The sequence below is a fragment of the Cephus cinctus genome, unplaced genomic scaffold (genome assembly GCF_000341935.2).
Source record: "Cephus cinctus unplaced genomic scaffold, Ccin1 Ccin1_scaffold0230, whole genome shotgun sequence".
Classification (NCBI taxonomy): Eukaryota; Metazoa; Arthropoda; class Insecta; order Hymenoptera; family Cephidae; genus Cephus; species Cephus cinctus.
In genome coordinates, this window is record NW_014332946.1 from 1,266,799 (window position 1) to 1,294,775 (window position 27,977).

Below are 27,977 nucleotides of genomic sequence, written 5' to 3' on the forward strand. Positions count from 1 at the left end.
GGTACTTTACGTTAAAATATATAAACATCGTATATCATGATGCTAGAAAATGCAAACAACAACAGGATACTCTTAATGTCACAGTGCTTTAAAATATTAACTTTCACGACAGTTTGACGAAATTAGGTTTATTGGAAAATTGTTGAAAAAAAAGCATGTCAAATACATTGATACATTTTTTGTAACAATTTTTGCGGGCTCTTTACTTTTTTTTTTGAGGTGTAAGAGCTCGCGATTACACTCACAATTGTTGTATTATGAATTAATTTTATTATTAAAGATACAGGGGTTGAGTTATTCGTAATAAACGAAAATGATATTTTTTATGAGTACCTACTAATGACCTATTATTAAAATAATGGATATATTGAGCAATTTATAATTTACTATATAAGAAAAAATATTGAATAGTCGACTAGAGTTTTATTCTTTTAATCCATAGTAACACAGTAATCTTCGTTAGAAATTGTTACAGAAAATTAGAATGTTACGGTGTGAGATTTTTCCATTTTTCTAGTGTACTTCCCGCTCCCCCATAGCCGCTCCTTTACATTAAATCAGTTATTGCAGTCCTGTTCTTCTCAGATCGAGAGCTTTTAAATATGTAGACCAAAAGAGGAAAAAGTTGTGTTCTATTGTGCATTTAAACTTAATACTCAGTACTCCGCAAAATATTTATTTTCATATCTTTCAATAAAACAAAACAAAATCAGCTTCTACTTAACTCTAGAAAGAATACGTATGATTAGGATAATAATAATAAAAAAACAGAGAACCTACACTTTTTTATAATCGTAATACGGTGTGGATATTTATTAAGAGCGATTCAAAATTAGCATTAGCTCATTGGACAAGGGAAACTTTTCATGTAAATATTTTACATCTATCGTACTTTATAAACTGATGCTTACAAGGAAATATTTCCTGGCAGACTGTACTGTCCTAGTCTGGAATGCGCATCGACTGCCCTCACAGCAAAATGATAATTGTTGCCCTCGGAAAACTACAACAAGTAACATTCTTTTAACTATAACTTTTCGACAGAAGAGATATTATTCTACTATATTTATATAGTATAATTACATTGTGTTACAGTAATAACATACCTGTGTCAAAGTGCATGCCATTGGCAATTGCAACGCACGAACGTCACCAACTTTTTTCCAAAGATTTGAACTGGGAACCACGTTCGGGAATTCTTGATAGGCGTACAATTGATAACTTACAATCTTAGCATACTGATCATTGAGATTCATATTCCAGGACAGCACTATACCTGAAATAGATGTAATAACACAAATATAAGTTGAACTGCAGTTAAATCGTAATTTATGTGATAAGAACCGTAAGATTAACTAGATTAAAGAACTCATTTCATGACAAATATTTGCTCATAAAATTGTGTGCATAACATTGAAAATTGTGTTACGATAACGTTATGACCTTTACGTTTACATCATTATATGAGTTCTATATCTTTGTGTTAAAAATTAAAGTGCAAGCCAATTATTAATTGCTTACAACTACACTTACCGTTTAGTACTTTAGTTATCTTTAACGATGGAGCTGGAGGCGGTAACTTCCACGATGGATTACTTGGATTATTGCGAACATCGGGTAACGGCGCTGGATGCTGTAATTGATATTTTTTCATTTATTTCATACTTCAAAACAATGCTAAATCTTAGTTCAACATAATAGTCCATTTTTTTTAGTTTTAACATACCTTAAGAAGATGAATGTTTGGGATGGACGGTGTTGTTAGCAACCTCATACCATTTTCTAAATGAGTTACACCTGTGTATAAAAAGAAATAAATATATATAATGTGCAAAGCAATGTTTACGAAATTCAGAATTATTTATTGTTATTAATTTAATAACCTGTTTTATATGTGACCGAGGATACTGGCCCCTTGGTATTTGGAGAGGATTGTCTTACCTGAAAGGTAAATAAAATATGTTTATATCTTTATACCACGCTTATATAATACTTAATGTTACTTTTAACGATAAACTGAGATAAACAAAAAATTCGTGTGTACCTGAGCTGGGTTTGGTGCTAAAACAATTTGCCTTGTCTGTCCTGTACCGTGCATAAAATATGTAACCCTAGGTGCAGTGTTTTGCATATTATTCTGCAAAGAAGTAACAAAAGAAAAATAATGAAGGAACTGTGTCTTACTTGATAATTATGAATATAAACAAAATCAAAAAAGCCCATGCATAAAATGTTTTATGTACCATTAGGGCAGTTGGGGTTGGACTGTTGGTTGGTGGTGTCATTAACCTAATATTATTTTGCTGTGTAGTAACCGCAACGTTTGCAGGTAAGACCTGATGCGCCGGTAAAACCTTTTGATACCGGGTTTGAGACTTTGATGCGATAGTAACCTCTGGTTCAATGACAGCGGTCTTCACAGTATTTTGCGTAACACGAACAGCTACAAGAATCAAGAGCAGCGCGTCGCTTGTAATACATAGTTTTATTAATTCAAAAAAAAAGAAACATAAAGTATTAGCATATCATTGACTGTATCAATTTGAATAATCATTTCAATACTTCAAAACTTACATTTACTTTTTTCCTCCTCATCTGTTAAATCAATGAGATCGTTGTTGATAGCAGTCTTTTTGAAGTTCCCTGTCGCAACTTGGCGATTCATCGGGCTAGGAAGTTTTCCATTTAAAACAACGCTTCGTGGCTGAAATTAAAAATATATATATAAAAAAATACCTAAACTGATTTTTTGTGCTTGAAGTTTCCCTTTGGCAAAGACATACCGTGGCAGTGTGTGATGAGTTATTAACTTTAGGCAATGATGAAGCTGTCGTAGCGACTTCACTGAAATTGTTTATACAATGTACAGAATCAGAAGACTTTCCTACAATCAGAGCAGTAGGCGTCGCAACAGAGCTAACAGCAGCTTGTGTCGTTTGCGTTTGACTTTGTACAGGTGTCACCGGCATAGACGACGAAACGTCGATCCTTCGTGGTGATCTAACCTTCAGTCCACGTCTTGGGACTGAGTTTATCGTCACAGGAGTTTCGGTAGGTTCAGGAACCGGTGTAATTGTTCCATTTGGTGAAAACGCTGATTTTAAAGCCATAGTCTGTTGTAATTGTCGCAAATTATGAATCGTTCCATCCTGGAGATACAAGTACAGCACAGTAAGAATACAGTAACAGAGAAATGCAGCACATGATGATGTTCAATATTGTTTTATAAACACTTACCGTCGTGAAGTTCACTTGCAATCCAACCGACCTGTTGATTTTGATTGGTGCCACTATTTTTTCATTGTTTGAACGTCGCTCTGAGATTGAATGATTCAATACTAATTCTAAATCCTTTATCTGTCGTGCCAAGTGCACGCACCTTACGCGCGTTGTTTCCTGATTTCTTTCAGATATTTTGGCCTGTTCACGAAGCTTACCAATCTCACCACGCATTGCTATGGTCTCGACAATTTTCTGAATGAGAAGTTCTTCCAAGTCCTATTTATATAAAATATCAAGAAGCAATAAGTTTCACTGAACTATTAATAAGAAATAAATTCATTGCATCGTCAATGTTACACGCTGACGTCTTGACAATATTTTATAAAACTTTACTCACTGTCTGTGTCAATTTTGCTAATCCTTCCTTGACATCCCTCTGATAGAACTTGCGCACATAATTAAGAGATTTAATAGGATCTTCGATGTTCTGCACCGGCTGATCCTTATCCGTTGACTTTCTTATCTCGTTACTCATACGCGGCTTCTTCACATTAATCTCAACCCCTATTTCATTGTTATCCTGAAGAAGTCGCTTCAAACTTGATTCACCTGCTGCTACCGACGTTTTAGTATCGTTAGTTGTTTTTTTCTTGTCGGCAACATTTTTATCCATCTCGCTGATTAACTCAAAATCGCTTTTGCTACTCAGTGATTCTTTCCTAATTATCGCCTCTGCGTTTCTCGCGATTCTTCTCCTGTGCCGACTGTTTTCTTGTTCTGGAGACAAAAAGATTCAATTATGGTCGATTAAACAAGTTACCAGCAACACAGTGGAGTTCTAGCGAATTACAAAGAAAATATACAAATGTGCAGTGTGATCGTATAAGCGCAAAGTGATCATTGTTGATTATGAATTAAACGAAAGGAATTTGTGAATTTTTTTTCACCACTTTTTCAACCCTTACAACGGTCTACCTTGCGAGGCAACAAATATGCACCATCCTCTTCATAATGAATCCTACATTTTTTTTTTTTTTTTTTTTGAAAATCCAACAAGGACATGCCGCTTTGACGATCTACTGCATAAGGTACTTCCACGTGGTAACGTATAAAGAACGAAGGAATAAGATGTTTTTGAATAAGTGTTTGTTTTTTTGTACATGACAGTCCGTACCTTTTTTTTTCTCTTGAACCTCATTCTCTTGTACTGCAACCAGCATTTGCAACGTTCGCTTTCTGCTGTTACGGCCAACAGGAGTTGGTACTTTTTTACTTTTCTCAGTAGCAGTGTTCTTACTATTTTTTGTAACCGTTTCGAAAAGCTCCTCACCTGTAAGATCAACTGTTATGTTTTCTGTGTCTATAGATTTCTTATCTCCCCTTGTATTCACTTGTTTGTCATATTTCTTTACACTGTTCGTTGTGGCCGTTTTTGTAACGGACTTGTCTCCCGGTACGGTCAATTTCCGTCGACTCGCCTTACGCTTAGGACGCTTCCGCTTTCGACGCTTTTTGTTAGTCACATTTTTCACGCTAGTCTGTACCGATGATCCATCCGTCTGGATTTCGATCAGCGAATCCGTACTCTTTGTGCTTCCTGTCTCTAAATCATTTTTATCAGTATCGCTCAACACGTCATTTTCTAAAGCAACGACGTTGTCTTTTTTCTCAAAGATATTACTGTCACTCGATTCAATTTTCTTTGACAAAACGTCATTCGCATTATTTTCATCGTTCCCCATCGCAATGGCGTTTTCCGGTTTTACAGTTATTAGTTCTACATCGCTAGTTGACACATCTAACTTTTCTTTGGCGCCTCCTATACTCGCATCGGATAAACTGGGCACCTCTGATTTTTCAACATCTTCCTTTTTTTCAATATCTTCAACACCATTTGTTATTGCAGGTACTACTTTCTCATTGGCAACTTCCTTAGAATCACTCGCTTCAATTTTTTTATCCTCCTTATCACATGATTCACTTGTCTTGGCATTCGCATCTTCTGCATGTAAGATTTCTTGACTACTTTTACTTAAGTCTTTATTAGTCTCTGCGGAACTTCCCTGCTTCTCGTTTCCTTCACGATCCACTTGTAAACTTGATACCGCAAGGTCAGCCGTCTGTACATTTTTTGTGGTTTCATCAGTTTTCTCCTGACTTGCATTACTAGCGTTTTCAATATTTTGCGCGTCGGTTGTCTTTGCGGACGTGTCATTTACTTTTGTACAGATGTCGCTAGTGGCGTTAACTTCATTAGCGACGATTTGACCATCATCAACATTTACAATTTGAGTAAGTTCACGATCACAATTACTTTCTACAGCAGTATCATTCGGTATCAAATTATCAGTTTTACGATTTTGCGAATTAAAAACGTCCTTACTGTTTACGGTTGTACTATTTACATTTATATCTCCCTTATCATCCTCATTATTTACAGCGCAGTTATTATCTACGACCTCGTTGATTTTCACAGCCTCCTTCGCATCTTCCTCAGGCTTCGTTTTCAATTCTTCAGAACTAACCGGTGGCGCGACGTCAACATTTGAATCTACAGCTGATTTCCTTTCGCTCGTTCCGCCGTCATTTTCACAATCCTTCGGTTTCTTGTCAACGTCCGACAAATATTCATTCTTTTCGTCCGGACTTTTATTCTGAGCAGCAGCAACCGATTTCGCGGTCCCCGCACTGTCGTCGTTCGTTACATCGTCAATAACAAATTTATTTTCTTCTTCTTCGCTTTTCACACTTATCGGTAGCGACTTACTCATGTCAGGACACGCCGTGTCTTTATTTAAGTTTTTCTGCGATTCCGTTACAGGACTCTGCGCATTTATAGGATTCTCAACATTTTTTATTTTCCCAACAGGACCGTGCTTTCCATTGTAATATGGATTCCTTCTGCCTATACCTCTATTTCTAGCGTGAGGTAGCACGTTGTAGTATCTGGTGTTGTAAGGGGAACTCTCGCTGAAAAGCCTTTTTTTCTTCAGACGATACTGATAGCGCAAAGTTTCGATCCGACCATTGTAAAAGGACAGATTGTGCATGTCGTTCGGATACGACCAACGATTTCCACGCACAGAGCGTTTAGTCGGTAAATATGAATTATTAATACACGACGATCCTCTATAATCCGTAGTATCGGCGCTCGTACTTTTCTTATTGGCATCGTATAATTGACGATCGCCCATCTTTTTATCATCCACAGAAAAGTTACCTGACTTTTGCGCCTCTTGCGGCAAATTCACACTGTTGGCAACGCTGCTCTTATCACCAAAACTCTTCTTAACCTCTTCGATCTTCACAACTTCGTTGCTCTTTGAAGACTCTCTGCCGGCTGCTGATTCAACGGGGACCTCCGTCACCAGATCTGTAATCAGAAAATTGTCTATGTTACATAATTAATATACAATTTACCTTTTTACCTATGTCAATCATGTAATAATAAATTTTTAACGCTCGTATAACGAGTAACTATATAATTGATAAAAAAAAAATGGACAATATCACATGTAACATTTCAATTGTCAAAACAGATGATACGTAGCTAACATACAATTTTCATGCGTAAAGTAAATAAAAATAAGGCATTCGCAAAGTTGGTTAACCATCTTCATTAATCGATCATCGGGCGGCACATAATAATGAAAAAATTAAGTAAACGCATCGTAACACACAACTCGCATCTACAAATGTTCAAGCATGTATTGCATGATTTTATTGGTTCCGTGTAAGAAACAACGCAAACGCTTCCTATTCGATCGTCAAGCAGGAACTTACTATTGGCTTTCTTTCGCTCAAGATCCTCAAGAAAGAGAACGTACATCCGATACATTGAATCTTCAGCCATAGCGAACGAAGTTTATTAATAACGGAGAACCATAGCTTCGTTACCGCGTCAAATGCAGAATTGTATCTCGCGCCATTTGTTGTTCTTAGCAACCGTTGCTAGGATACAAAATAACAATCGTACGCGTCCCATAGTATTGCATCTTGTACCTCGCAACTGTACTCGCAAAATATAACATAAGTACTGTACTTAAATAATACAATCAACCTTGTTAACTTTATACAAACGAGCTTTTACATATTCCTAAATAATAATTCTCAACCAATTCATAATTTTCAACGCCCTACGACATATAGGAGCATCTCAAGTCGCAACGAAGCACACACAGCGTGCTAACTCTTCGAACCCAAATACCAGGCGCAATAGTATTCTCCGATGGAATCGCGTTCCAGAATGGAACTGGATGTGCAAAGTAATCTTAAACTGATAAAACGCTCGCATTCCAATTAAACTGTGCTAACTATTTTACAATGAGAAAACAAATGCACAACGATACAAGACGATTGAACATAGTTCAACTACAAGGAGGAGCTATGGTCATAACGCAATTACCACCGCATCACCGATATATGCGTATCTACACCTACTTGACTCACCAGTCGTTTTTGTTCCCTTTTTATCGAGATTGGCAAGAACACTGACCCCATCTTGCTCAGCCTCGCACACATCTGAGACTCTCAAATGTAAGCTGCCCTCGGATACTGGGTCCTCCGCATTGCGATCCTTCCCCGTTCCTGATAAGAGCTGATCTTCTTTGTTCTTACCTTCATTTTTTTCGCTACCAGTACACGTGAGTTCGAAAGTAATGGATTTTTTCTCAGACGGGTGCAATGCGGTGGCTTTCATAGTCTCCATTTTAATGGGGGAAGGGTTGGTAAGAACGTGTCACACGAGACCCTCTTGACCCATGCATTTAACAATTCCTAATCTGTGAATTACCAAAGTATTTTCTTCCTTAAAAAAAAGTATACATACGACACCATTTTTTTTTTTTTCTTTAACAATTAGTACAATTTTATCCTGACTATTTCTAAGCAACGACCTAACCAAGCTTGCTTCCCAAGCTTTTATCTACCAAAGTACTATCTGACATCACGTTACAGTCATGCGTGTTATCGTACGTCCTCGTGTACGTATTGATACATTTTTATTAACAATTAACGATTAACAGAAATTACGGAATATCACCGAAGTATCATATGTTTTTTTTTCGAGGATCCAATTAGGGTAGAATTGTACGAGGTTCTTGTCTTTCTTTGTTAGTATAAACGTATCCGGACAAAGTCTACTTGGACAAGTGGAAGTTTGTTTAGATACAATGTTGTTTCGTTTCTTCGCTAATCAACAGATTTAACATTAGTACTGATACAGTGAGAAATATTACATTAATTAAGCATAATTATTTTATTCGAATTGATCATTCTTAAAGTGATAATCTTACGATATTTCCATACCTTTTGGATCAAACTAACTGTTGTGTCGAACGTCCATGTTACGAATTTTTCTGTAAATAAAATATTTATGTTATCCACGTATTCCGATAAATTCATAATAACGGCGTATTAAGAGCGTACAAAATATTGGCCGAACACAAGTTATTTTAAATATTTTTCTTTGTTCTCATGTTTCTGGTTAATTTGCTGCATTGTTCACTATAAATGATATGTCGAATGTTGAATGGCGCGGCATGATAAAATCGGATATCATATAAACAAGAAAAACCCATTAAGGGAATATTAAGAAACAATGGAAACAAAAATCTGTGTACGAACAATATTGTATGAAGGCGATCAAACACACTGCGTGTGGAAAGGTAGATTAGACGCTTTGTGAAAACCGTATTTACATGTACCAAACAAGTTTGTCACCAAGTTGTTTAAACGTTACATCGAACAGCTCTTGCTTATCCTTGGTCTATCCTCGATTAAACCGCGCGAACTCACGAATCGACTGACCCAATGAAAATCGATGATGTTATTTTGAAGAGAATCGTTAGTCACTTTTCACTTTTGGCAATTACACCATGATACAAATGTCCCGGGCAGGAGTGAAGGCATACAAAACAAAAACAAGGTGGATAATCCATGAACCAATCATTTAACGTAATGTTTTAAGCTCAACGGAAAAGTCTCGAAACACGTTTGGCTTGATACTGAGGTTAGACTACCACCCGACCCATTACGGATCGATGTTGCCGCACGAGGTCAGCACATGTACATGACGATGAAAAATAGGTATATTTCCAATAAACCGTGTTCGGAAGAGTTTAAAAAATATATTTAATCGATCCCATTAACGAAAGATTATGGACTGGATTGAAGTTATACCGAAATATTACTTGTTACTTCTTCACGAACTAAATAGATGGAGCTTGGGCCTCATTGGCTAGCCAACTCCGGCCCATGAGCCCTGATAAACTGTACCCGCGTTTAAATTCTTTACGGACAACGGTTTGTTTTGTTACACGAGTGTAATGTGGCTCGTGGTTGATACTATTTTCGAGAGACGACTCGATCAACGTTACGATTAACGCGTGATTTAGTTTTTTGAGGTGAAAGCTCTGCTGTGCAAACGAAGTTAAGAATACCGCAATGGCGCACACGGCCAGCAAGAAAGGCGAATTTATCGACAGGTTGGCTCTGTGAACGCCGAGCACTGAACCCAGGCCCCAGGGTACAGCGCCGAACTTGCCCGAACCTACACGAAGTCTTGGAACATGGCGGCTCGTAACGTGACCGAAGAGATCCATTTCGATCGAAATTTCACAACTGCTCTTTCTCTGCCGTGCATTCGTTTGACGTTTTTACTTGAGAATATGTACGTACACGTTGAAAGTGTGAAGCTGACAATTGAAACCGGGCAGCTTTAAACTTTTTGGTATTCGAATTTTTTTTATCGACATTAATTCAGTCACGTGATCGCGAGAAAATTAACTTTAAAGTCATACCGACAAGCGTCTCCGATGAAGAATTATTTATCACGTCAAAATTGCAAACAAAATTCGAAAATATCCTGCGGTCTAACGTGGAGATAATTTCGATTGTATGAATGAAGAATATATGGGAGTTTATTTATGTACGATACATAAGTTTTTCATCACAACAATTTAAGTTACATAGTTATTTGTTACAAATACTGACGAATTAGTAAAAGAAAACTTAAGCTTCCATTTATACCCTGAATATTGATAAATTCGTATTGTTCAAGTTTTGTCAAGCTCCGTCGATAAAAGCAATACGTAGATTGTTTTTACAAAAATTATTGACGTCGTGATCTATACAAATTTTCTGATTCAACTATACTGTGCCAGCAAGCCCAAAGTTTCGTATAACATTGTCACTCAATCCAGATTTTAAACTAAAAGACCAATGCGAGTAGCACGAAGACGAAATACGCAAGTCGCGCATGCGCTAGCAGCGCTATGACGTAGCGTCGAGTGCCAAATGTCAATTTAGACGCAGATTCAGATTATCAGATATTAGCGTTGATGCACCAATAAAAAAGAACTGTATGCGGAAAATCATCCCCTTCCTATAATTATTTCACTCTAACGAACAATTCAGCTTTACTCAAAAATAGTTTTTTGTCGTCAGTATAGCGCAAATCGTTATATCCCTTCCTTAAGGTGTAACACCACTGTAAATTTTTTTCAAAAGTTAATTTTTTTTATTGGCCCAAAAAATAATTTAGACCCTCTAAAATGTGGGGCAATAGTCTCATACCGGATTGCAGATTGATGGTAACAAATTTTTATTGATAGAATGTTCAATATATTCACGTTTAATACTCATTTGTAAACTTTGAACGCGTTTTTCTCGAAACACGATTTTTCAAAACGGCACGCAGTATAACTTCAACAATTTTCATCCTTTTCATTCCAAATTTTAACCACATATGAAAAATTACATTTCAAAGAGAAGTACGTAGGGGATTTTCGATAAGTTGATTTAAACATTATTTATAAACAAATGAATGCCATTTTTTCGACAAAATATGAACGACTTTATTCAAACACTCGCCAATCACTCAAAAATCAATATTTCTAAAATCCCCTACGTAGTTCTCTAGCTATTATCATAAAGATTACATGGATTTTTTTTAAATTCAAAGTTGAAATCTGCATTAGCTACACTGCGAGCCGCAGAGCGCCTCAAATTCAACGTGCCTCGGGCGAATCGCTCTAGTCTCGCCATTTTTCTTCATATTTGTGTCATAATTTTTCCTCTTGTACTTAAATATAGTGTTAATAACTCTACCAAATATTATTGTTCTACTACTTATCCTTCCTTGTCAAAAAAATTACCAAAAAAACGCCTTTTTTCGGGCGTTTACAGTGGTGTTACCCCTTAAGTGAGACATTGTTTGAAACAATTTACATTTGTAAATTCACATCACCGATTCACATCAAGCATAAGATGCGTATCTCAACTAAAAAAAAAACTACAGATGTACAAATTGGACATTTTTTTGAATCGTGCGAAAATGTTTAACAGACTGCAAAATACGATCAACATATTTTGAAAAACCAATGTCCAAGATTTTATAATTTTTTACAATTGTCCCAAAACCTTAGTCACATTTTTTTGGACACTGTATAAACATTACAACCAAGAAAGCACTCACAGTTGACAGTGCAAGACAGTGACACGAAACGAATCATTGTTACAATAAAAACTGTAAGGCATTGATAAAAATCTATAGCCTTTAGTATTTTTTTCTAAATTATTACAAAACAAGTGCGCATCGGCACAGAAATAGAAGTGACCAGAATTTATCGTTGCATACATTATCACGTGACTACGACTTTGTCGTATACCGTAAAAGAACTGTACAAAATTGCACAATATTTGCGTTATACACGATTAAAACAAAAAACTATACACAAAAGTACTAATAGCAATTGTCGAAATAATCAATAACATAAAGCAATTGAAATAACCGAATCAGTGACCGACTGTACCGATAGAAAGAAAATTTTCATGAAGAATGAACAATTATAAAACCAATATCAAAATGAGAATTATAAATCCCTAATGAAACCTAATAAATGTACAGACAACTAAAACTAAATGCGATTCAACCAACAAAATTCTTATATCGTAATTCAAACAGGCCTTGAGCGTGCAGCGAGATGGCGGGGTCGTCTTGGCAAACCTAACCTCGAATGGAATACTCACATAACCAGATACCGTATTAGCTAAAGTTTACGTTCTCAAACCACAATAACTTTACTCACGTCATCCTGGCCAATTGCTGTCTAACTTCAGAGTATCGTTGCGATGACTACTGTTAATTGACAAAGTAAAAACTTAGAGAACAAGCCACGCCGTCCCAGCTGACGCCAGTGAGTACAAAATGTGAACGTACCGTTGTATAGTCCGACCCAAACGCTTCCAAGGGTCTGAATAGTGAACTACGCAAACGCAACGGTACGAGTCTCTTTGTCTACTTGCTCGTTTAAAACGACTCAAAATACAGTAAAGATATCAATGGTATCGCTTTTTACCACTTTCCTCATTGATTGCCAATATAAATTTATTAAGGATCTTACTATATGAATGAATCTACAAACTATGGACTATGAGATAAACCACAACAAATATATGAGTTCGTGAAAATTTTTGAGGTATACGTCCAAGGATCGATATCGACCAGTGATCATAATCTTGTGCAAGGCTAATGACTGAAATAACCTGTACCAGGTTTGGTCATCGCTCTCTGTATGCAGATAATCGATTGTAATATGCTTAATTGAAAAATTAAGATGATTATAATAAGTAGTTTGACGAGTTTGTATAGTATGCGACTACTGATCTGCGTGCTAAAGGACATGCTCGTCTTATCCATTATGAATTGTAGGTTATAACCTAACAATGAAAATATTTCTTGTTTTTGTGTTACGCGTTAAGTGTTTTCGTGATATTGCAGTTGTTTGTTCATGGCGACATACTTTTTTTTCGTGCCACCATGTATAATTGTCTACTACGCAATAAATGACGCTATTGCGTCTGCGCGATATATTACTTTATAGATCTGAACGTACAATTTGTAACTATATTTTGTTCATTACGATTGTTATAGAATACGTTTTACGTTTTTCATTTGTCAACAGTTGTATCAACATGTGGTTTTGAGCTAAAATATGATATTTCAGTATTGACGGGATAGTCCGCGATGTTGCTAAAATGTTGATAACCTAATATTGGATACGTACTAATCATGCAAAGCATTCTAAAATGTTAATAAAATATTATAATCGGCACTTTTCAAATTCCAATAAAGTGAATATATTCGTTGACTTACTGTAGCAACAGGCCTATGTAAATAATCGATAAGTATAATAATGGAGGGGCCGAGAGTAAGTATCGACTGATAACGAAAATAAAATTTGGTTATGAACTCGAAAAATATAATTTTAATCAAGAAGAACATTGTCGGCCATTTTGTGAACGTTCAACTTGAGAACAGAGGAATCTAGGCATTTCGATTCCTAACATGGCCGTTCATTTACTTGCACCTAACTTCAAGTATGATAAGTTAACATAACGTAACATAACCAAACCTAACCTCGAAAAGTTAATAAATTTATATTCAACGATGCTACGCTGCGCGCTCTATTCATTTATCTGTCTACTGCGCAACCATGGCAACCGATATCGGAAAAAGAATTACTGTTCTCAAAATTTCATTGAAACGTGTTAGTATATACAGTTGAAGTAACCTTACTTGGGACACGTAAAGTAACCATGACTACAAAAAAGGTTGCTGGCACCTTCTGACTTCTCGATAACACAATTTATCTTCAAAATATCAAATGAATAGGGAATCTTCACTGCTCGTACTTACCGAAACTGCTTGCAACATTGCAGCATACCAAACCAGTGGCGCCGTTGCCACGTTTCGGCCATAAGTAGCGTAGCGCGATGAAAAAAAAACTACCCGTTTTTCCTCCTTAATAGCATGGTATAGACGTTTTAAATTTCGATTCTCTAAAAGTACATTAGCAAATAAATTGTAATTGTAATATTTTCGGGCGATTAACTATATAACAATTTATTATACACATTTTATGCACATAATAACGTCCCGTGCAATATGCGCATGCGCAAGTCTGGCCAAGGCCCCGTTCGCTTGAAAATTCCGATATTCCCCGAATTGTGCATTCAATATTTTTTAGAGATACAATCTTAATAATATTACTATCCACTATTGTATCATTACGTTGACAAACTTAAATCAATCAAGAACAACTAAATGCAATTGTTCTAAGAATGTTACTGCGAACGTCATGTAGACGTCGCGTGACCATTAGACAATGTATTAAACAGCATAACTTAAAATGAAAATTCTTTCTATGTAATAATTATTGTTTAAAGCAATTAATGTTATAATATCAAGCTTTTGGATTTAAGTAATCCGGAGAGTATCAACGCAAGTCAATCGAAAAATGTAGATGCATGGATTCTTTTCCATTTAGATTAATAGGTCACGCAAACCGAGTAAAAGCCGTTACTGTTGAAGTGCTCTATATTAAACAAGAGATTATTAGAAAAATGTAATAAACTTTTCAGACTGGTGAACTTTGAATCAAGAATGCTGTAAGGCTTGAGATTATTTAACTTTCACCAATTACTTGAGAAAATTAAGTATATACAATATGCAACAGGATGCAGATAGTTTTTGACATTTAGTTTCATCAAAATTGTAATGTATTTGTTAGTTACACGTTGATGAAATTTCATTGTATATGATTCAAACTTTGCAAAACTATTTATGCTGTGTATGATTGTTGTCTATGAAAAATTTATAAATGTATTAATATAATGTATACAACAAATAATAGATAAATAATATATATAATGACTTTGCGTTAACCAAGCCACGTAGTGCAATTTACAAAACATTACTAGCGTCAGAAATGTATTATAACCAAGCAACGGAATGATTTTGTGCTGAACTTTATCACGTTACACTGCCTTAGAGATAACGCTCATCAACCTTGTTAATCCGCCATTTTCTCATTTCTATACAGTATACTTTGAACTGCTGATTTTGTCATTAACGTCATCAGTACTATAGTACCTGTGAAACTGATAAACCATTCGTGAAATAGAAGAACTGTGAAAACTGATAAACCAAACTCGTAAACCAACACATTCGTGATATCGTTGTATTTGTTCTTCAACATTACTACATTCTAACCTAAAACGTGTCGTAGAGTTTTCTATCACCAAAGTTGAGATAAAAGATTAAAGCAATGCCAGAGAAGAGAGTGCTCATGATTTGTTTAGGTATAAATATATATAAAAATATAAAAATAAAAGAAACTATAAAATAATAGATAACAATTTCCACATAGTATACATGCATGAAGAATCTTAAAAGTTAAATATTGCCATGTTTTCAAATTCAATATGTTGAAAGACATGGCACAATTATGAGGAAAAGTTGCTATCATTAAAAGTTGATTGAAACTTGAAGAGTTTTGTTTTTTTTAGGAAATATATGTCGTTCTCCTATTGCTGAGGCTGTGTTTAGTAATCTAATACAAGAAAAGGGTTTAAATGATTTATGGTATGTAGAAAGTGCTGCACTGATCGGATATCATACAGGAAAAAATCCGGATCATAGAGCTATGACCACTCTTAGGGAAAAAGGAATAACTAATTATTCTCATAAAGCCAGACCGGTAAGGCAAAATGTAATTCATTAGGGAACCCTTATATTAACAATGTTTTATTAATAAAAAGTTTTTGTTTTTCATAACTAGATTAAAAAAGATGATTTTGAAAAATTTGACTGGATTTTTGGGATGGACAATGATAACATTAGTGAATTAAACAGATTGAAACCTCAAAACTGTAGTGCAAAGATAGAATTGCTTGGTCAATATGATCCAAATGGTGAAATCATTATTAGGGATCCATATTATGTAAGTTTTACTTTGAGATTAAGGACACGAGCAGCAATTATTAATAAATATTAATAAAGAAAATTTTTGTATAAAATAGGACAGTGGCAAAGCAGGATTTGAAAAAGTACATGAGCAGTGTGTGAGAAGTATTGAAGCTTTTTTAGAAAAATACAAAGGTAATTTCTTAACAACTTTAAAATGATGTACCTATTACCTATGATGTACCTTTTATAAATCATTTACTAACAATAAATGTTATTTTATTTCAGATTAACTGGTACGATTGGGCAAGAAGATAGATTTGTTTATAAAATCTCTTATGAAAGAAAAACGTAATGATGAATATATTAATTTCCAATGTACTTGAAGAAAATTAAATAAAAAATGCATTTTTTTCTTTGCTATCTAATTTCATCCTTATAACTTCATAATATAAATTTCCAAATCTTTTTTAAAAGCTGCATGCAAACTGCTGACATACCCTGGGTAACAAATTCACGTGCGGATAAAGATGACATCCATTTTTTTTTTAATTAAAGATTGATGTTGAAATTTCCATAATAACTTCCAAAACATTACTCCTACCCTTCCGTTGTAACGAGTTGAAATCAGTTCCAATCCAACCTTACAATGTTCAAAATTTTTTTTGTAATTTGAACAGATGGCGACACTATTCAATTCTTCCCATATGGACTCGCGCTATTTAGTTACTTGTCAGTAGATGCAGTACATGTGCTCTATTAATACGGATTTCCTACTTGCATCATAATTTTAGGATATTTTACTTAATTTTTTAAAAAATATCAATATGTCTTTACCTTGTGAAGAAGGACAGTTTAGTGATGCAGACGAAGATGCTCCAAGGTATGTATTACGAATTTGTAAATTAATTTTAAATGAATAACCTTGGTAATATAACTTAATAGTTTAATAATTTGTGATTTAAAAAAAAATCTTTCAACAAATTTTTCTTGTTTTTTAAAAAATATATGAATTTATCAGCGTAAAATCTAGTGTGTCGTCAAGCTTTTTGGTTAATTTAAATGATACATCATTGTATTTTTATGTTACAACATACAATGCAATTTTCAAAAGATATCAATATAATTGATGTGTTAGAGTGAAAAGTACATATTTAATATATAAAGTTGTTGTCATATGGGGGAACATTGGTAATATTAAATTTTTAATAATTATTGCATAAAAGATTCATGTTCAAGCGGTAATTTTGCTTGTAGAGTTGAGCTGTCAAGGGGAAAACCAGTATTCGAATCACAGATTGCAAATAATTTAGATAGTTTGCAAATTGATGAAACGCATGACAACGAATCAAGTGAAGATGAATTAGATTATGATTGGGAGTACTCAGCAGAGGATAATGGACAAAAAAATAATTTAAAAAATTTAAATAGGCGTACTCCTAATTCTCAGACTGCTTCTAATAAGGTAGCAAATTATCAACCAACTGATAAGCTATTTAGAAGATATTCGAACAAAATCAATGTTGAACAATACGAAGGACCATCTTTACCAGGACATGCCAAAAACGTTCTTATTGAAAGTAATAAACGTGCAGAGAAGGATCGTATACGCACGAAAGACAAGCATGATCGTGCAACTGTTGAACAAGTCATGGACCCACGTACTAGAATGATCTTGTTCAAACTACTGAACCAAGGTATCATAGCTGAAATCAATGGTTGCATATCAACAGGCAAAGAAGCAAATGTATATCATGCAACTTCAAAGACTGCTATTGAATTTGCAATAAAAATCTATAAAACGTCTATACTGCAGTTTAAAGATCGTGACAAATATGTAAGTGGAGAATTTCGTTTTCGTCACGGTTACTGTCGTCATAATCCGCGAAAAATGGTACGCACTTGGGCTGAAAAAGAGATGAGGAATTTAATTCGTCTCGCACAAGGAGGAGTGAGCGCTCCAAAACCAATTTTATTACGTAGTCATGTTCTATTGATGGATTTTATTGGTACCAACGGTTGGCCATCTCCAAAATTAAAAGATGCTGTGTTGAGCTCATCTAAACCAAGAAAGCTTTACAGAGAATGTGTTGAAACTATGTGGACGCTTTATAATAAATGCAAATTGGTTCATGCTGATCTTAGCGAATACAACTTATTGTATCATGACGGATCAATTGTTGTTATTGATGTTTCACAAGCTGTGGAGCATGATCACCCTCATGCTCTTGAATTTCTCAGAAAAGATTGCAACAACATAACAGGTAAACTTTTCTGTCAAACTTATTATTTTATCCTTTTTTGATTTAGACATATTCAGTTGATCAACAATTCTATTCTCATATTTTATTCGGTCTGCAGAATTTTTCCGTAAAAATGACGTTGCTGTTATGACGGTGAAAGAGCTTTTTGATTTTATAACTGATCCTACCGTGACGGAGGATAATATGGAAGAATATTTGGATACAGTATCCGAAAGAGCAACACAGCGTATCCAAGATGGAATAGATCCAAATCAGGAGATAGAGGAACAAGTTTTTAAACAAGCTTATATTCCTCAAAGACTAACAGAGGTACAATAATAGATAATAAACAATAACAAAGTATAGATCCGTGTAGAGAAAGATTTGCAATAAATCATTTGCATATTTTAAAATATAGGTTGTCGATATAGAGCGTGATATAAAATTGGCAAAAGCTGGTAAAGAAGATTTAATATATAAAACATTGGTGGGTTTGAGAGCCGATCTTTCTAAACCAGCAGATGTGCCTGAGATTTTGGCATCGAAGGATGAGAAGAAAAAATTAGAAAATGAGGAGGATGACGAATCATTAGAAAGTAATGAAACTTCAGAGAATGACAGTTCTAATGACGACAATGACGAGGATAACGAGAATTCAAAATTTGTTCATACTGGACGTCCACGAGATGAATCACCAGAGAGTAGAAAGGTATTTTAATTTTTTAAAATTTATTCTCATAAGTATATGTGATATTACCGCAAATAATGTTACTGTCTTGTTACATTCCCCATTTTACAAGACTATTTTATTCGTAGGCACGGAAAAAGGTGGTGAAGGAACAAAAAGCTGAAAAAAGGAAACTTAAAATAAAAAAGCACGTTAAGAAAAGGAAAGAAAGAATTATGAAAAAGAAATAATAATCCTAATCCGAATTGTATCATAGAAATGAAGGAACGCAATTGTCATATAGTATAAGATAAGATTAGTATGTGAAAATATTGTACACAGTAAAAACAAAATTCTTCAGTTATTTTCTAAATTTATTATTCAAATTCTAGCTATGTAGCTGTAAAGGGTATTCAATTGCATCCTTCGTATCCCCATTCTTACTACCGCCGCTCCTCCTTGCTCTACTGCCAATCAACTAAGCAGTGGCGTAAAAGCAAACGCCAAAAAAGAGAAGTTTCGTTAAAATCCCAATATTGGAATTTTAATTAATAAAATTGGAACTAGCACTAATACATTTTTCTAAACATGTATTCTGTTTTTGTCATTAATATTACGTTTTCTATTACGAGACATCCGTTTTTTCTAACTATAAATGACAAAATTAATAATATTGTTTATAAAAATAATAATATAAATTATAAATAACGAATCCTTGCACCTTTGTTTATAAATCTTGTTCAATGGATATTTGTATTGTACTTTTTCTCAATACAAAAATTTATAAAGATACAGTATGATACATTAATTTTGATATATTTTTTTAACATAAATTAAAAAAAGCAAAGAAATTTAATTCCATATACGATTATTTTTTTGAAACGCTAAACATATCACCGTTTCATGAAATCATCGACATACAAAATTATCAACACCCTTAGTTGTGAGAACAAACTAAAACGTAGGCTATGTTTAGCAGAAATACCGCTGAAGCTGAAATGAAGCAATACAATGGATCGGTTATTTAATTGTTAATATTGCAACAATTGTGAGATTTAACCAATCAAATGTATCTGCTCTCTCAGCGGTGTTTCTGCTGAACACAGTTATAATGTTGCAGCAGCAGACGATGCCGTACAAAATAATATGAAACGAAATATTTTAATAAATAAATTTCATGTTGAATAATCACTTAGTAAAGTAAATAAAAAATATTGAATTTATATAACAAAGGCAAAATGATTAGTTCAGTGATTACTCGGAATATTTGTACGATTCAGAAAATTGGGACTCAGTGTCAATTATTTCGCAAAATAATACAATGCCAGAGCGAAAAAAGTGGAATCTTCAGTAGTGTTATAACATTACCAAACAGCATCCGAAATTATGGACTTTTTAATTCAATTTCTCGATTAAAGATAAGGTAACGTAAACTTATAGGTTATACGTACATTTTGTCTGATTATTCCAAAAAATATCTTGTTTTAATACATGAACAAGGATGATCTTTAAATACAACCTTATTTTTGTAGCTGTTAAGCTAATGATATCTCAGTAGTGTATTGTATGCAGTACATTGATAAATGTAGTGTAAAGATATTGTTCACACAGGGTAGAGAATAATAAAATCATACCAAAGCCTGGTAACCGACAGCTGTCTACGAAACAAGTTTCTAGTGTGGAACGACCATATGAAGTAAACACCAATGTAGCAAATAATGTAATATTATATAAATTTGAGAAAGACAGGTTTCACAAATTGTTAACTATATTTGGATTTTCTCAATTGTTTGGCTGGTTGACCATTTCATATTACATATATATATCATATTGCAAAAATCTGTTTGAAACTGAGAATTGGATAGATCATGTGAAAGAGAATCCAGTACGGTTTTTCTTACTCGTTAGCTCCACAATGTTAGGTAAGATTCATTGATGAAAAGAAATTTACAAGAACTTGTACCACTTACAATATTTAAACACATAACGAGTTCTATATATTTTAGGTGTACTGTCGTATGGAGTTATACATTTCTTGATTACAAGATCTATCAAGTATGTGATACTATGCAAGGGAGGCAAACAGTTTATGATCGCCACTTATCATCCAATTAAACAGACTACTGTGAAGACGATACCTATAGAATCAGTATGTACCATCGATTGATTGAAATTATTAATGTTAAGAAGTTTTAGGATCCTACAATAATTATAACTTTGAAAATCTACTTATTTAGGTAACTTTGAGAACTTCAAGAAGCGAAGGAAAGAATGTTATAGCACTTAAAATAAAAGGTAGTCCCTTATATTATTTGTTGGACAGCCAAGGAGTGTACACAAACCCAAAACTCTTTGATTATACAGCTGGTGTTAAACGATAATAATAGCAATTGAAAATTATGCATAGAAATTACTTTATAATTTACCATTAGTTTGAGTCTGAATGTAACACAATAAAAAAAATATATTTAATAAAATATATATAAATGTAATTAATTCATTACACTTACCATCCGATCTTCATCCACAGAAAGCAAGTTTTCATTGCACCCCTTTAAATAATAAAAACAACTATCATCTTCCAAAATTCATTAAAATAGTTACACAGCTTTAATATCGAAATACTCTTTGTACATAGGCATTTTGTGAGTTATTACAATTTCAAGCATTTCATTTCATCAAGATCAACTTTGTTTACATGTCAATAACAATTAACCTAACTTTGTTATAGGTATACACTGGTATACACGCTTATTAAGGATTATTGCATCACCTAAAGATGGTTCTACTGTAAAAATTAATGGAAATCAAATGAACTGAACTATCTTTTGTGACGCAATAGCCATAAATATCCTTATATGTTATATTCATACCGCGTGAACAATACACAAAAATGTATTGTGCATCGTAGCAACGTAAACACTTAAACAATACCTTACAAAATTCAGGGTCTGTCAATCCTAGGCTAAGAATGTCTTTGTCGAATACAAAATCAAAGAAACATCTTACCTAATTAACGCACCTCACAGTTCAAGAAAGTTGTCAAGAAATCTCTTAATTAGTAAGTCTTCAAAGCTTAATAACGTTGACTATGCCTGTCAGACATCTTGCCTGAATATTTACTATAACGGTCGCTATAACCATCATCTTGATATTTGTCCTCTGCTTTATAATGAATTTCTGGTGGTGACCCTACTCGTCCTTGCCAGTGCCTTGTCCAGTACAAATCTTCCGGATGTATGTCATGAGGATGTTTGGCATTCCTGAAGACATGTACGCAATACACTAAACTACCGATTAGCGTAAGAAAGCCAAAGATAAGAAAGACAATCCCCAAAATCCTGCAAAATAGAAAAATACCATTCTTCACATATCAAGCGCAACGTCACGCTGATTATTTTTTCTTTTACGTCAAAACGGCGTCTCAAGTATAACTCAAAACAAACTTACCAGACAAAGAGTGGTTCAAAAAGTTGTATGACTATAACAAAACCCAGAGTAATGAGTATCAAGCCAAGGTTGAGTAGCAGCATTAAACAGCAGATGCCTTTAGTGTTGGGACAAAATGGATTCGGTGCAGACATTGTTTCTACAACGACACCACCTTTCCGGGACGTTCGCGTCTTCACTGTCGAAGTTCCGGATCTGCCGGAACGATAACTGTAGTGACTCGGTGCTTTGTGTCCAGCCCTCAAACTTGGAGCTAAACTATAGTGCGAGCCTCGACTGTATGAGAAAAAATAAAATTCATATAATATTGAAATCAAATAAGTTTATTCAACGCGCATACAATAAAACCAAGAAAAACTATTAAAGAATCTAACAATCATCTCCAAATAAGACAATACTCTTTGCAAACAATCTAATAACTATTTAATACTCCTTAAATCATACCTTATTTCTGAAGGCGCCTTGTACGCTGCACTTGTTACATAAATATCTGAACCATTGTCACAAAGACTACCATGAGATGCACTTTTGTTTAAATGATTCAAACTCTGTCTGGATGCACCAGATAATACAGAACCACGTCCGCCATGCGCACTTCGTGATCTCCTCTCGTGCTTTTCGCCACGATTCTTTCGAGATGGAACCATTGGCTTCACCTAAACGAACAAAAATCGTTCACAACACTGAAAATGTTCCCATACATCTCTGCATTGATTTCCACAAAGTTCCATCGACGTACAATAACATTCGCGTTTTTCACTTTGCATCAATCTCATATGCAGGAATGCAACCCGGTGCAGGATGCATTGTATATTAACATTAATTACCATGGAAGCATGCTCGTTGGCAACAATGTATTCTGACATTGTACGATCGGAAGGAGCTCGTTGACTTTCTTCACCGTCGGTCGAATAACTACGATTAACAGCTCCACGATGCACCAGGTAGTTCGAGCTAGGATGCATCTTGTTCCTTATCTTGTATCAATGACCGCAGTACAATGATTCTCTGTGTTAAGTAGCCATCTTCGTCATATTGTATTTTGAACTTGATGAAACTGCAACATACAAATTTTGGTTATGGTACACATTTTTTGTTTTCTTCGACATAGAACAAGCTTGCTTATACAAGTCCTTTTTTTAAGTACAAATATTCAACGATCTTCACAAAATTTTGTCATTTCTTTCTCCAGTCGCCATTTTTCTCATACAAGGAACGAGATATTGGCAGGTCGCCTACGCATCGGCGACAGGCGTTGCTATTTCCACCTGATGACGCGTAGCCAATCCTTGAATGGTCATGCATACTGGAATCTGACAGGTAAGTGTAGGTAGTACGAAGTTAAGAGAGAAGCCTCGAGTTCCTCTATGTATGGAGAAGCTATTAGCATAGTGATATAGTGACACGTATTCTCGTTAAAGCAGAGTGACATTTTTTAAAGTCAATAATCCATTTCGCTCGTATTGGAAGGACCGATAATTTTCAATGGACAAAATGGCAGAATTTTTTGAAACCTATTTTTTAAATCTACTCCTAACAGCCATTCTATATGGTTATCCGAACGGAAAGTCATCACATTCGATTTGAATGATGTACCGTAACCTCTGCGAGTAATGCAAAAAAAACTGCACCTGCCATTTACGAAATGAATTACCAATTTTTTTTTAGCAATTTTTACACTTTTTCATATTATTTTTTTTTCAACGAATTCATCGACCATTGTGCGGATTCATAATACATAATAACCTCGGGTAGCTCAATGTACCTCTTAGTACGAGTTATGACGGAACTACAAGTTTAAGCTATGCGAAGTATCGCTGATCTCACGTGACCTGTTTTTTTGTTCTTTTTTATTTTCACTTTGTCTTATCTTTAGGTAATGGTCTTTTAATACTCTCGCAATACTCGTGTTTCTATCTGTATACGTATATGGTCCTACTTACATATCTTACTATATTATTAATACCAGCTTACTTTCTCTTGGTGAGTCATTTTCAAAGCTCAATATTTTCATAATTGATCGATAAATATTTAACCAGAGTCCAAAACTAAATCAAATTGATACTCTCATGCGACTTCCGATTAATTTAATTACTTTAAAAATCCTTTCGGCTCCAGTGATCTCAAAGACTACTATTTCGTTTAATTATTTTTTGACAATCCCAATCGATGCTTAAATAAATCCAGGACATTATTTTTCTAATATTTTTTTTCTCCGCGAGCCAATCTACGTTAACATAAATATTTATTAATTTCTTTTCTCATTTTATAAGAACCTGAAATCATATCTGGAGAAGTATATGCATTTCAGTCTATAATAATTTTAATTACTATTTCTGTTAAATTTTTATAATGACTTACAGAAACTCCTGTTAATTGCGTATTCCTTATATTTATATTTCCTTGATCGACCTAATGATTATCAATCGGCGAAATAAATAATTCCTAACCTACAATCATCGCGCAATTACCACAATTTCTATTATCAATAAAATCTTAATGTTGAAAATAAAAAAAAAATCATTTTATTTCCAAAAATCAAATCGAACCACAGATAAATTAACTAATGATAATTAATTATCGACCTTATCGAACGACCGTCATTTCACTTTTTAAGGTCTCGATTGGCCGAGCAAGGAACATAAATTGCGTAAGCAGCTAAGTGGCAAAAAGCGAAAGGTGATGGAACACATCCATGACCATTTCGGGATGTAGTCACAGTCTTTATTTCAGGATGTAGTCACAGTCTTTGTAGTTGACGCGTTGGCTCCATGAAAACTATTCGCTACCAAACAAATACACGAATGATACTTTTATTAATATTTTTATATAATTTTCGACTAGAACAAACAGATTCATAATTTGTCAAACTTCCTAAACGTCATTACTCAAACCGTGACAAAAGATTACGTCCTATATTGCAAATTACTCGATTATACAAATTTTACGTCTATCGGGCATCAAAAGAGGCAATGTTAACCTGTCATCTAAAAATTTACATAATTACGGAAAGATTACCTAAAGCTGTCTTACGTAACGCACCGTAATGGAATTTCGGCAATCGAATTGCAAGCGGGACCACGCCTCAGGATTTCTTGATACTAAATAATCCACGTAAAAATAGCTCAAGATACATATACAATTTTACTGCTCATAAATATCTCAAAACAAATAGAATACTGTGTCTAAGACATAAAAAAGACCTGGACGCCATTATTTTCTTGTGTCCCTATCAATAGCGATGCGTCAGAGATATTGAATGTCTGCATAGAAACTGTCATTAAAAATAACAAGTATCTCGTTCCACGTAATATTTAAGGATCATCGATGATTTCTGTCATCGATTAATTACGAAGTGAATTTGAATATGACGCAGTATAAGAAATTGCACGAATTACATAAAATGCACAAACCTAAATCGTCATTGATTGTACGTGCAGGATAAGAGAGGAGGAATATTCTTTTTTTATTTAAAAATTTTAAATATTATCGTATAAATCATATAATTGGTTTTTACGATAAATTACGATTATTATCATTAATAATCATAGCGATCAATTAATTGAATCTTGATTGAAGTCGATCGTTATACTTGTACCTCATGCACAATATATTATCGATAATGATCCTTAACTGCATTATCTCATATTTCAGATGCGCAAGTTAAAGTTTAATTAACGTCACGATAAAATTCGCGATAATTATTTAACAGTGTGTGCTCGTCTGTGAGCTTGTAATCCTAACGATAGAATAAATTTAGGTTAAGGTCTTCAGTGAGTAGCAATTATAAGTGCGTATAAGATGGTTTAATCAATGTTTTATGTTTTTGATTAGTAAAAAAAGAAAACAAAATTGGCAAGACTGATAAATCAAATTGATCTTAAAGAATTTTATCGAACAGATTGTTCGTTACGTGAATTTACTTCGTCACGTTCTATTATTCGGACGAATTTACCATGGCGAATCGTCTACAGCAAATCAAGTTTTTCAAGGCACTTTCCAAGCCTCCATACGTGGTTTGCGTTTTATATGTGATTTTATCGATATAATCGAATGGCATATACATATACTATGAACATTCGAGTGAAAATAAGACACGGTGAGTTTATTCAAATACGTTGTTCCAATTTAACGTAATCAATCATGCTCCTCAGGTACACAGACCACCTTTTTCGAAATTCGCCCACTAGTTTAGAAAATTAATTTCAAACTTATTCAAACCAAGCTTTTTTGCAATTTGTAAATCAAATTTTGCCGCATATGTAATCGAGTACATGTAAGTAATAAATAGGTAAGAATTAAGTAACGTCATGCGCATTAATTACTCTTTTGATCCATCCGTTATTCTCTAGCGCAATCTACGTCACGGATTCATTTGCAAAAATTTTTTTAATATGATTAAATGTGAAAAGAATTTCAGCTGCGCTCCCAATAGTCCCAAGATAAGTTAAGATACGTATGAGAATGACGTAGACTGGTTCATTCTTTTCGTATAAACTCACATTGGATTAGTCAACAGATCGTCGCAATCAGATAAAATAGTAGAACAAATATTTTCAAAAATATTCAGTGCACTCAATGTTTCGGAAATCAACAGTCTAGTCATGTAAAATAATAAAAAAGATACACCAAGCAGGCTTAGATTTCACCATGTTACCGTATAAAGGCACAATCTTACATCGTGGGATTTAAAATTCAAATATGTATCTTGTTCCTAGAATGACATATTCCCAAGAAAGAAAAGAACGACACTCCAATCCGCTGTAGCTCCAATTACAATTTCAATCCAAAAGATTTAAAAACAGAAACTCCTGCACAAAATCTATAAAAGCATAAGCGCGTCATTGTTCGATCCGTCAAACTGTCCAGGTGACAGTCTGAAAAGCAACGTACTTAACCTCAACAAAATTTACACTACGTTAATTCATACAACTAGATCAAAAATATCACAAATTCAACAACGAAGGAAGAACAGAATCGCTTTTGCTTCTTACATGGTGTAACGTCCCGTATCGAAGCACCGTTGGCATCAGGCACCACGAGAATATTTCACGCCACGATAAACACTAAGCACAACCACACTCGATCGCAGTTCTCGTAAATCTCGTACCATCGTGGACCCAAAAGTACGTTTGCTACAATAATACGACCGGCTCGATGGAGAATATATGTATATTATTATCATACAACATTTTCTTCCTGCATCATAACCCCACTTTAATATAGCACACTCTAGTACACAAATCGAACTCCAATAAGGTACGGCGCTACCGTGATCTAGCTGGATGCGAAATGCTCGAAAATAACAGGCGATACTTTCTCGACTCGACTCAACTCGGAAAGGACGCGCGCGATCTTCCGGAGAAGCGATTCTCCGCTTCTCTCTCTACGGACTGACTGTTCTCCTCGGTTCCAGAGAGTAGAACCTACGTACTCAAGGCGAAAGGTGCATTAGTTACACTACGGTTCCTGTGAGGAGAGTACTCTTGCCTTCTTGAGTTTAACGGCAGGTGGGGAACACCTCATCCCGATTTGTAACCAGTACGTGCACTTGTACGAATCCCTCCTCTGTTCTTTGCCTTCTTATGGATGCGGGATCCATACAGATATACATAGGTATGCATACTGTTGTACAATGTATAGTCAC

General features: G+C 34.6%; 5 protein-coding genes across 26 annotated transcripts; 3 read left to right on the forward strand and 2 right to left on the reverse strand.

The window, feature by feature from the left end:
- Positions 1-112: 112 nt before the first annotated feature.
- Positions 113-21,407, reverse strand: LOC107265640 (activating transcription factor 7-interacting protein 1). 18 transcript variants are annotated; one of them, XM_025082924.1, is made up of 15 exons: positions 13,802-13,909; positions 8,530-8,579; positions 7,672-8,003; positions 4,397-6,595; positions 3,620-3,999; positions 3,238-3,498; positions 2,784-3,149; positions 2,575-2,704; positions 2,244-2,443; positions 2,045-2,137; positions 1,884-1,941; positions 1,727-1,797; positions 1,534-1,633; positions 1,107-1,276; positions 113-1,003 (listed from the first exon to the last, which is right to left on the reverse strand). In XM_025082924.1, the coding sequence occupies exons 3-15, from the start codon at positions 7,928-7,930 to the stop codon at positions 908-910; spliced, it is 4,383 nt and encodes a 1,460-aa protein (XP_024938692.1). In that variant the 5' UTR covers positions 7,931-8,003; positions 8,530-8,579; positions 13,802-13,909; the 3' UTR covers positions 113-907. The 18 variants fall into 18 exon arrangements, with proteins under 18 accessions (XP_024938692.1, XP_015590788.1, XP_024938694.1 ...); XM_015735302.2 differs by lacking the exon at positions 13,802-13,909 and adding an exon at positions 12,312-12,745; XM_025082926.1 differs by lacking the exon at positions 13,802-13,909 and adding an exon at positions 9,499-9,773.
- LOC107265647 (low molecular weight phosphotyrosine protein phosphatase) lies at positions 14,948-16,386 on the forward strand. Its single transcript, XM_015735336.2, has 5 exons — positions 14,948-15,366; positions 15,574-15,764; positions 15,846-16,007; positions 16,087-16,165; positions 16,259-16,386. Exons 1-5 carry the CDS (start codon positions 15,333-15,335, stop codon positions 16,261-16,263), a joined length of 471 nt encoding a protein of 156 aa, XP_015590822.1. The 5' UTR covers positions 14,948-15,332; the 3' UTR covers positions 16,264-16,386.
- LOC107265643 (serine/threonine-protein kinase RIO1) lies at positions 16,667-19,581 on the forward strand. Of its 2 annotated transcripts, XR_001537256.2 has the most exons (6): positions 16,667-16,853; positions 17,228-18,234; positions 18,332-18,543; positions 18,632-18,922; positions 19,030-19,199; positions 19,273-19,581. XR_001537256.2 is itself a non-coding variant. In XM_015735328.2 (5 exons), exons 1-5 carry the CDS (start codon positions 16,798-16,800, stop codon positions 19,129-19,131), a joined length of 1,668 nt encoding a protein of 555 aa, XP_015590814.1. In that variant the 5' UTR covers positions 16,667-16,797; the 3' UTR covers positions 19,132-19,244. The 2 variants fall into 2 exon arrangements, 1 of the variants encoding a protein (XP_015590814.1); XM_015735328.2 differs by lacking the exon at positions 19,273-19,581 and having other exon boundaries at positions 19,030-19,244.
- On the forward strand, positions 19,728-21,361 carry LOC107265646 (transmembrane protein 223). The gene is made up of 4 exons (XM_015735335.2): positions 19,728-20,303; positions 20,492-20,802; positions 20,887-21,029; positions 21,118-21,361. The coding sequence occupies exons 1-4, from the start codon at positions 20,119-20,121 to the stop codon at positions 21,259-21,261; spliced, it is 783 nt and encodes a 260-aa protein (XP_015590821.1). The 5' UTR covers positions 19,728-20,118; the 3' UTR covers positions 21,262-21,361.
- LOC107265645 lies at positions 21,391-27,751 on the reverse strand. 4 transcript variants are annotated; one of them, XR_003059157.1, is made up of 6 exons: positions 27,325-27,751; positions 23,158-23,387; positions 22,775-22,986; positions 22,331-22,606; positions 21,890-22,221; positions 21,391-21,432 (listed from the first exon to the last, which is right to left on the reverse strand). XR_003059157.1 is itself a non-coding variant. In XM_015735334.2 (5 exons), exons 2-5 carry the CDS (start codon positions 23,293-23,295, stop codon positions 21,957-21,959), a joined length of 891 nt encoding a protein of 296 aa, XP_015590820.1. In that variant the 5' UTR covers positions 23,296-23,387; positions 27,325-27,751; the 3' UTR covers positions 21,468-21,956. The 4 variants fall into 4 exon arrangements, 1 of the variants encoding a protein (XP_015590820.1); XR_003059158.1 differs by lacking the exon at positions 27,325-27,751 and adding an exon at positions 24,692-24,710; XR_003059159.1 differs by lacking the exon at positions 27,325-27,751 and adding an exon at positions 23,478-24,348.
- Positions 27,752-27,977: the final 226 nt, after the last annotated feature.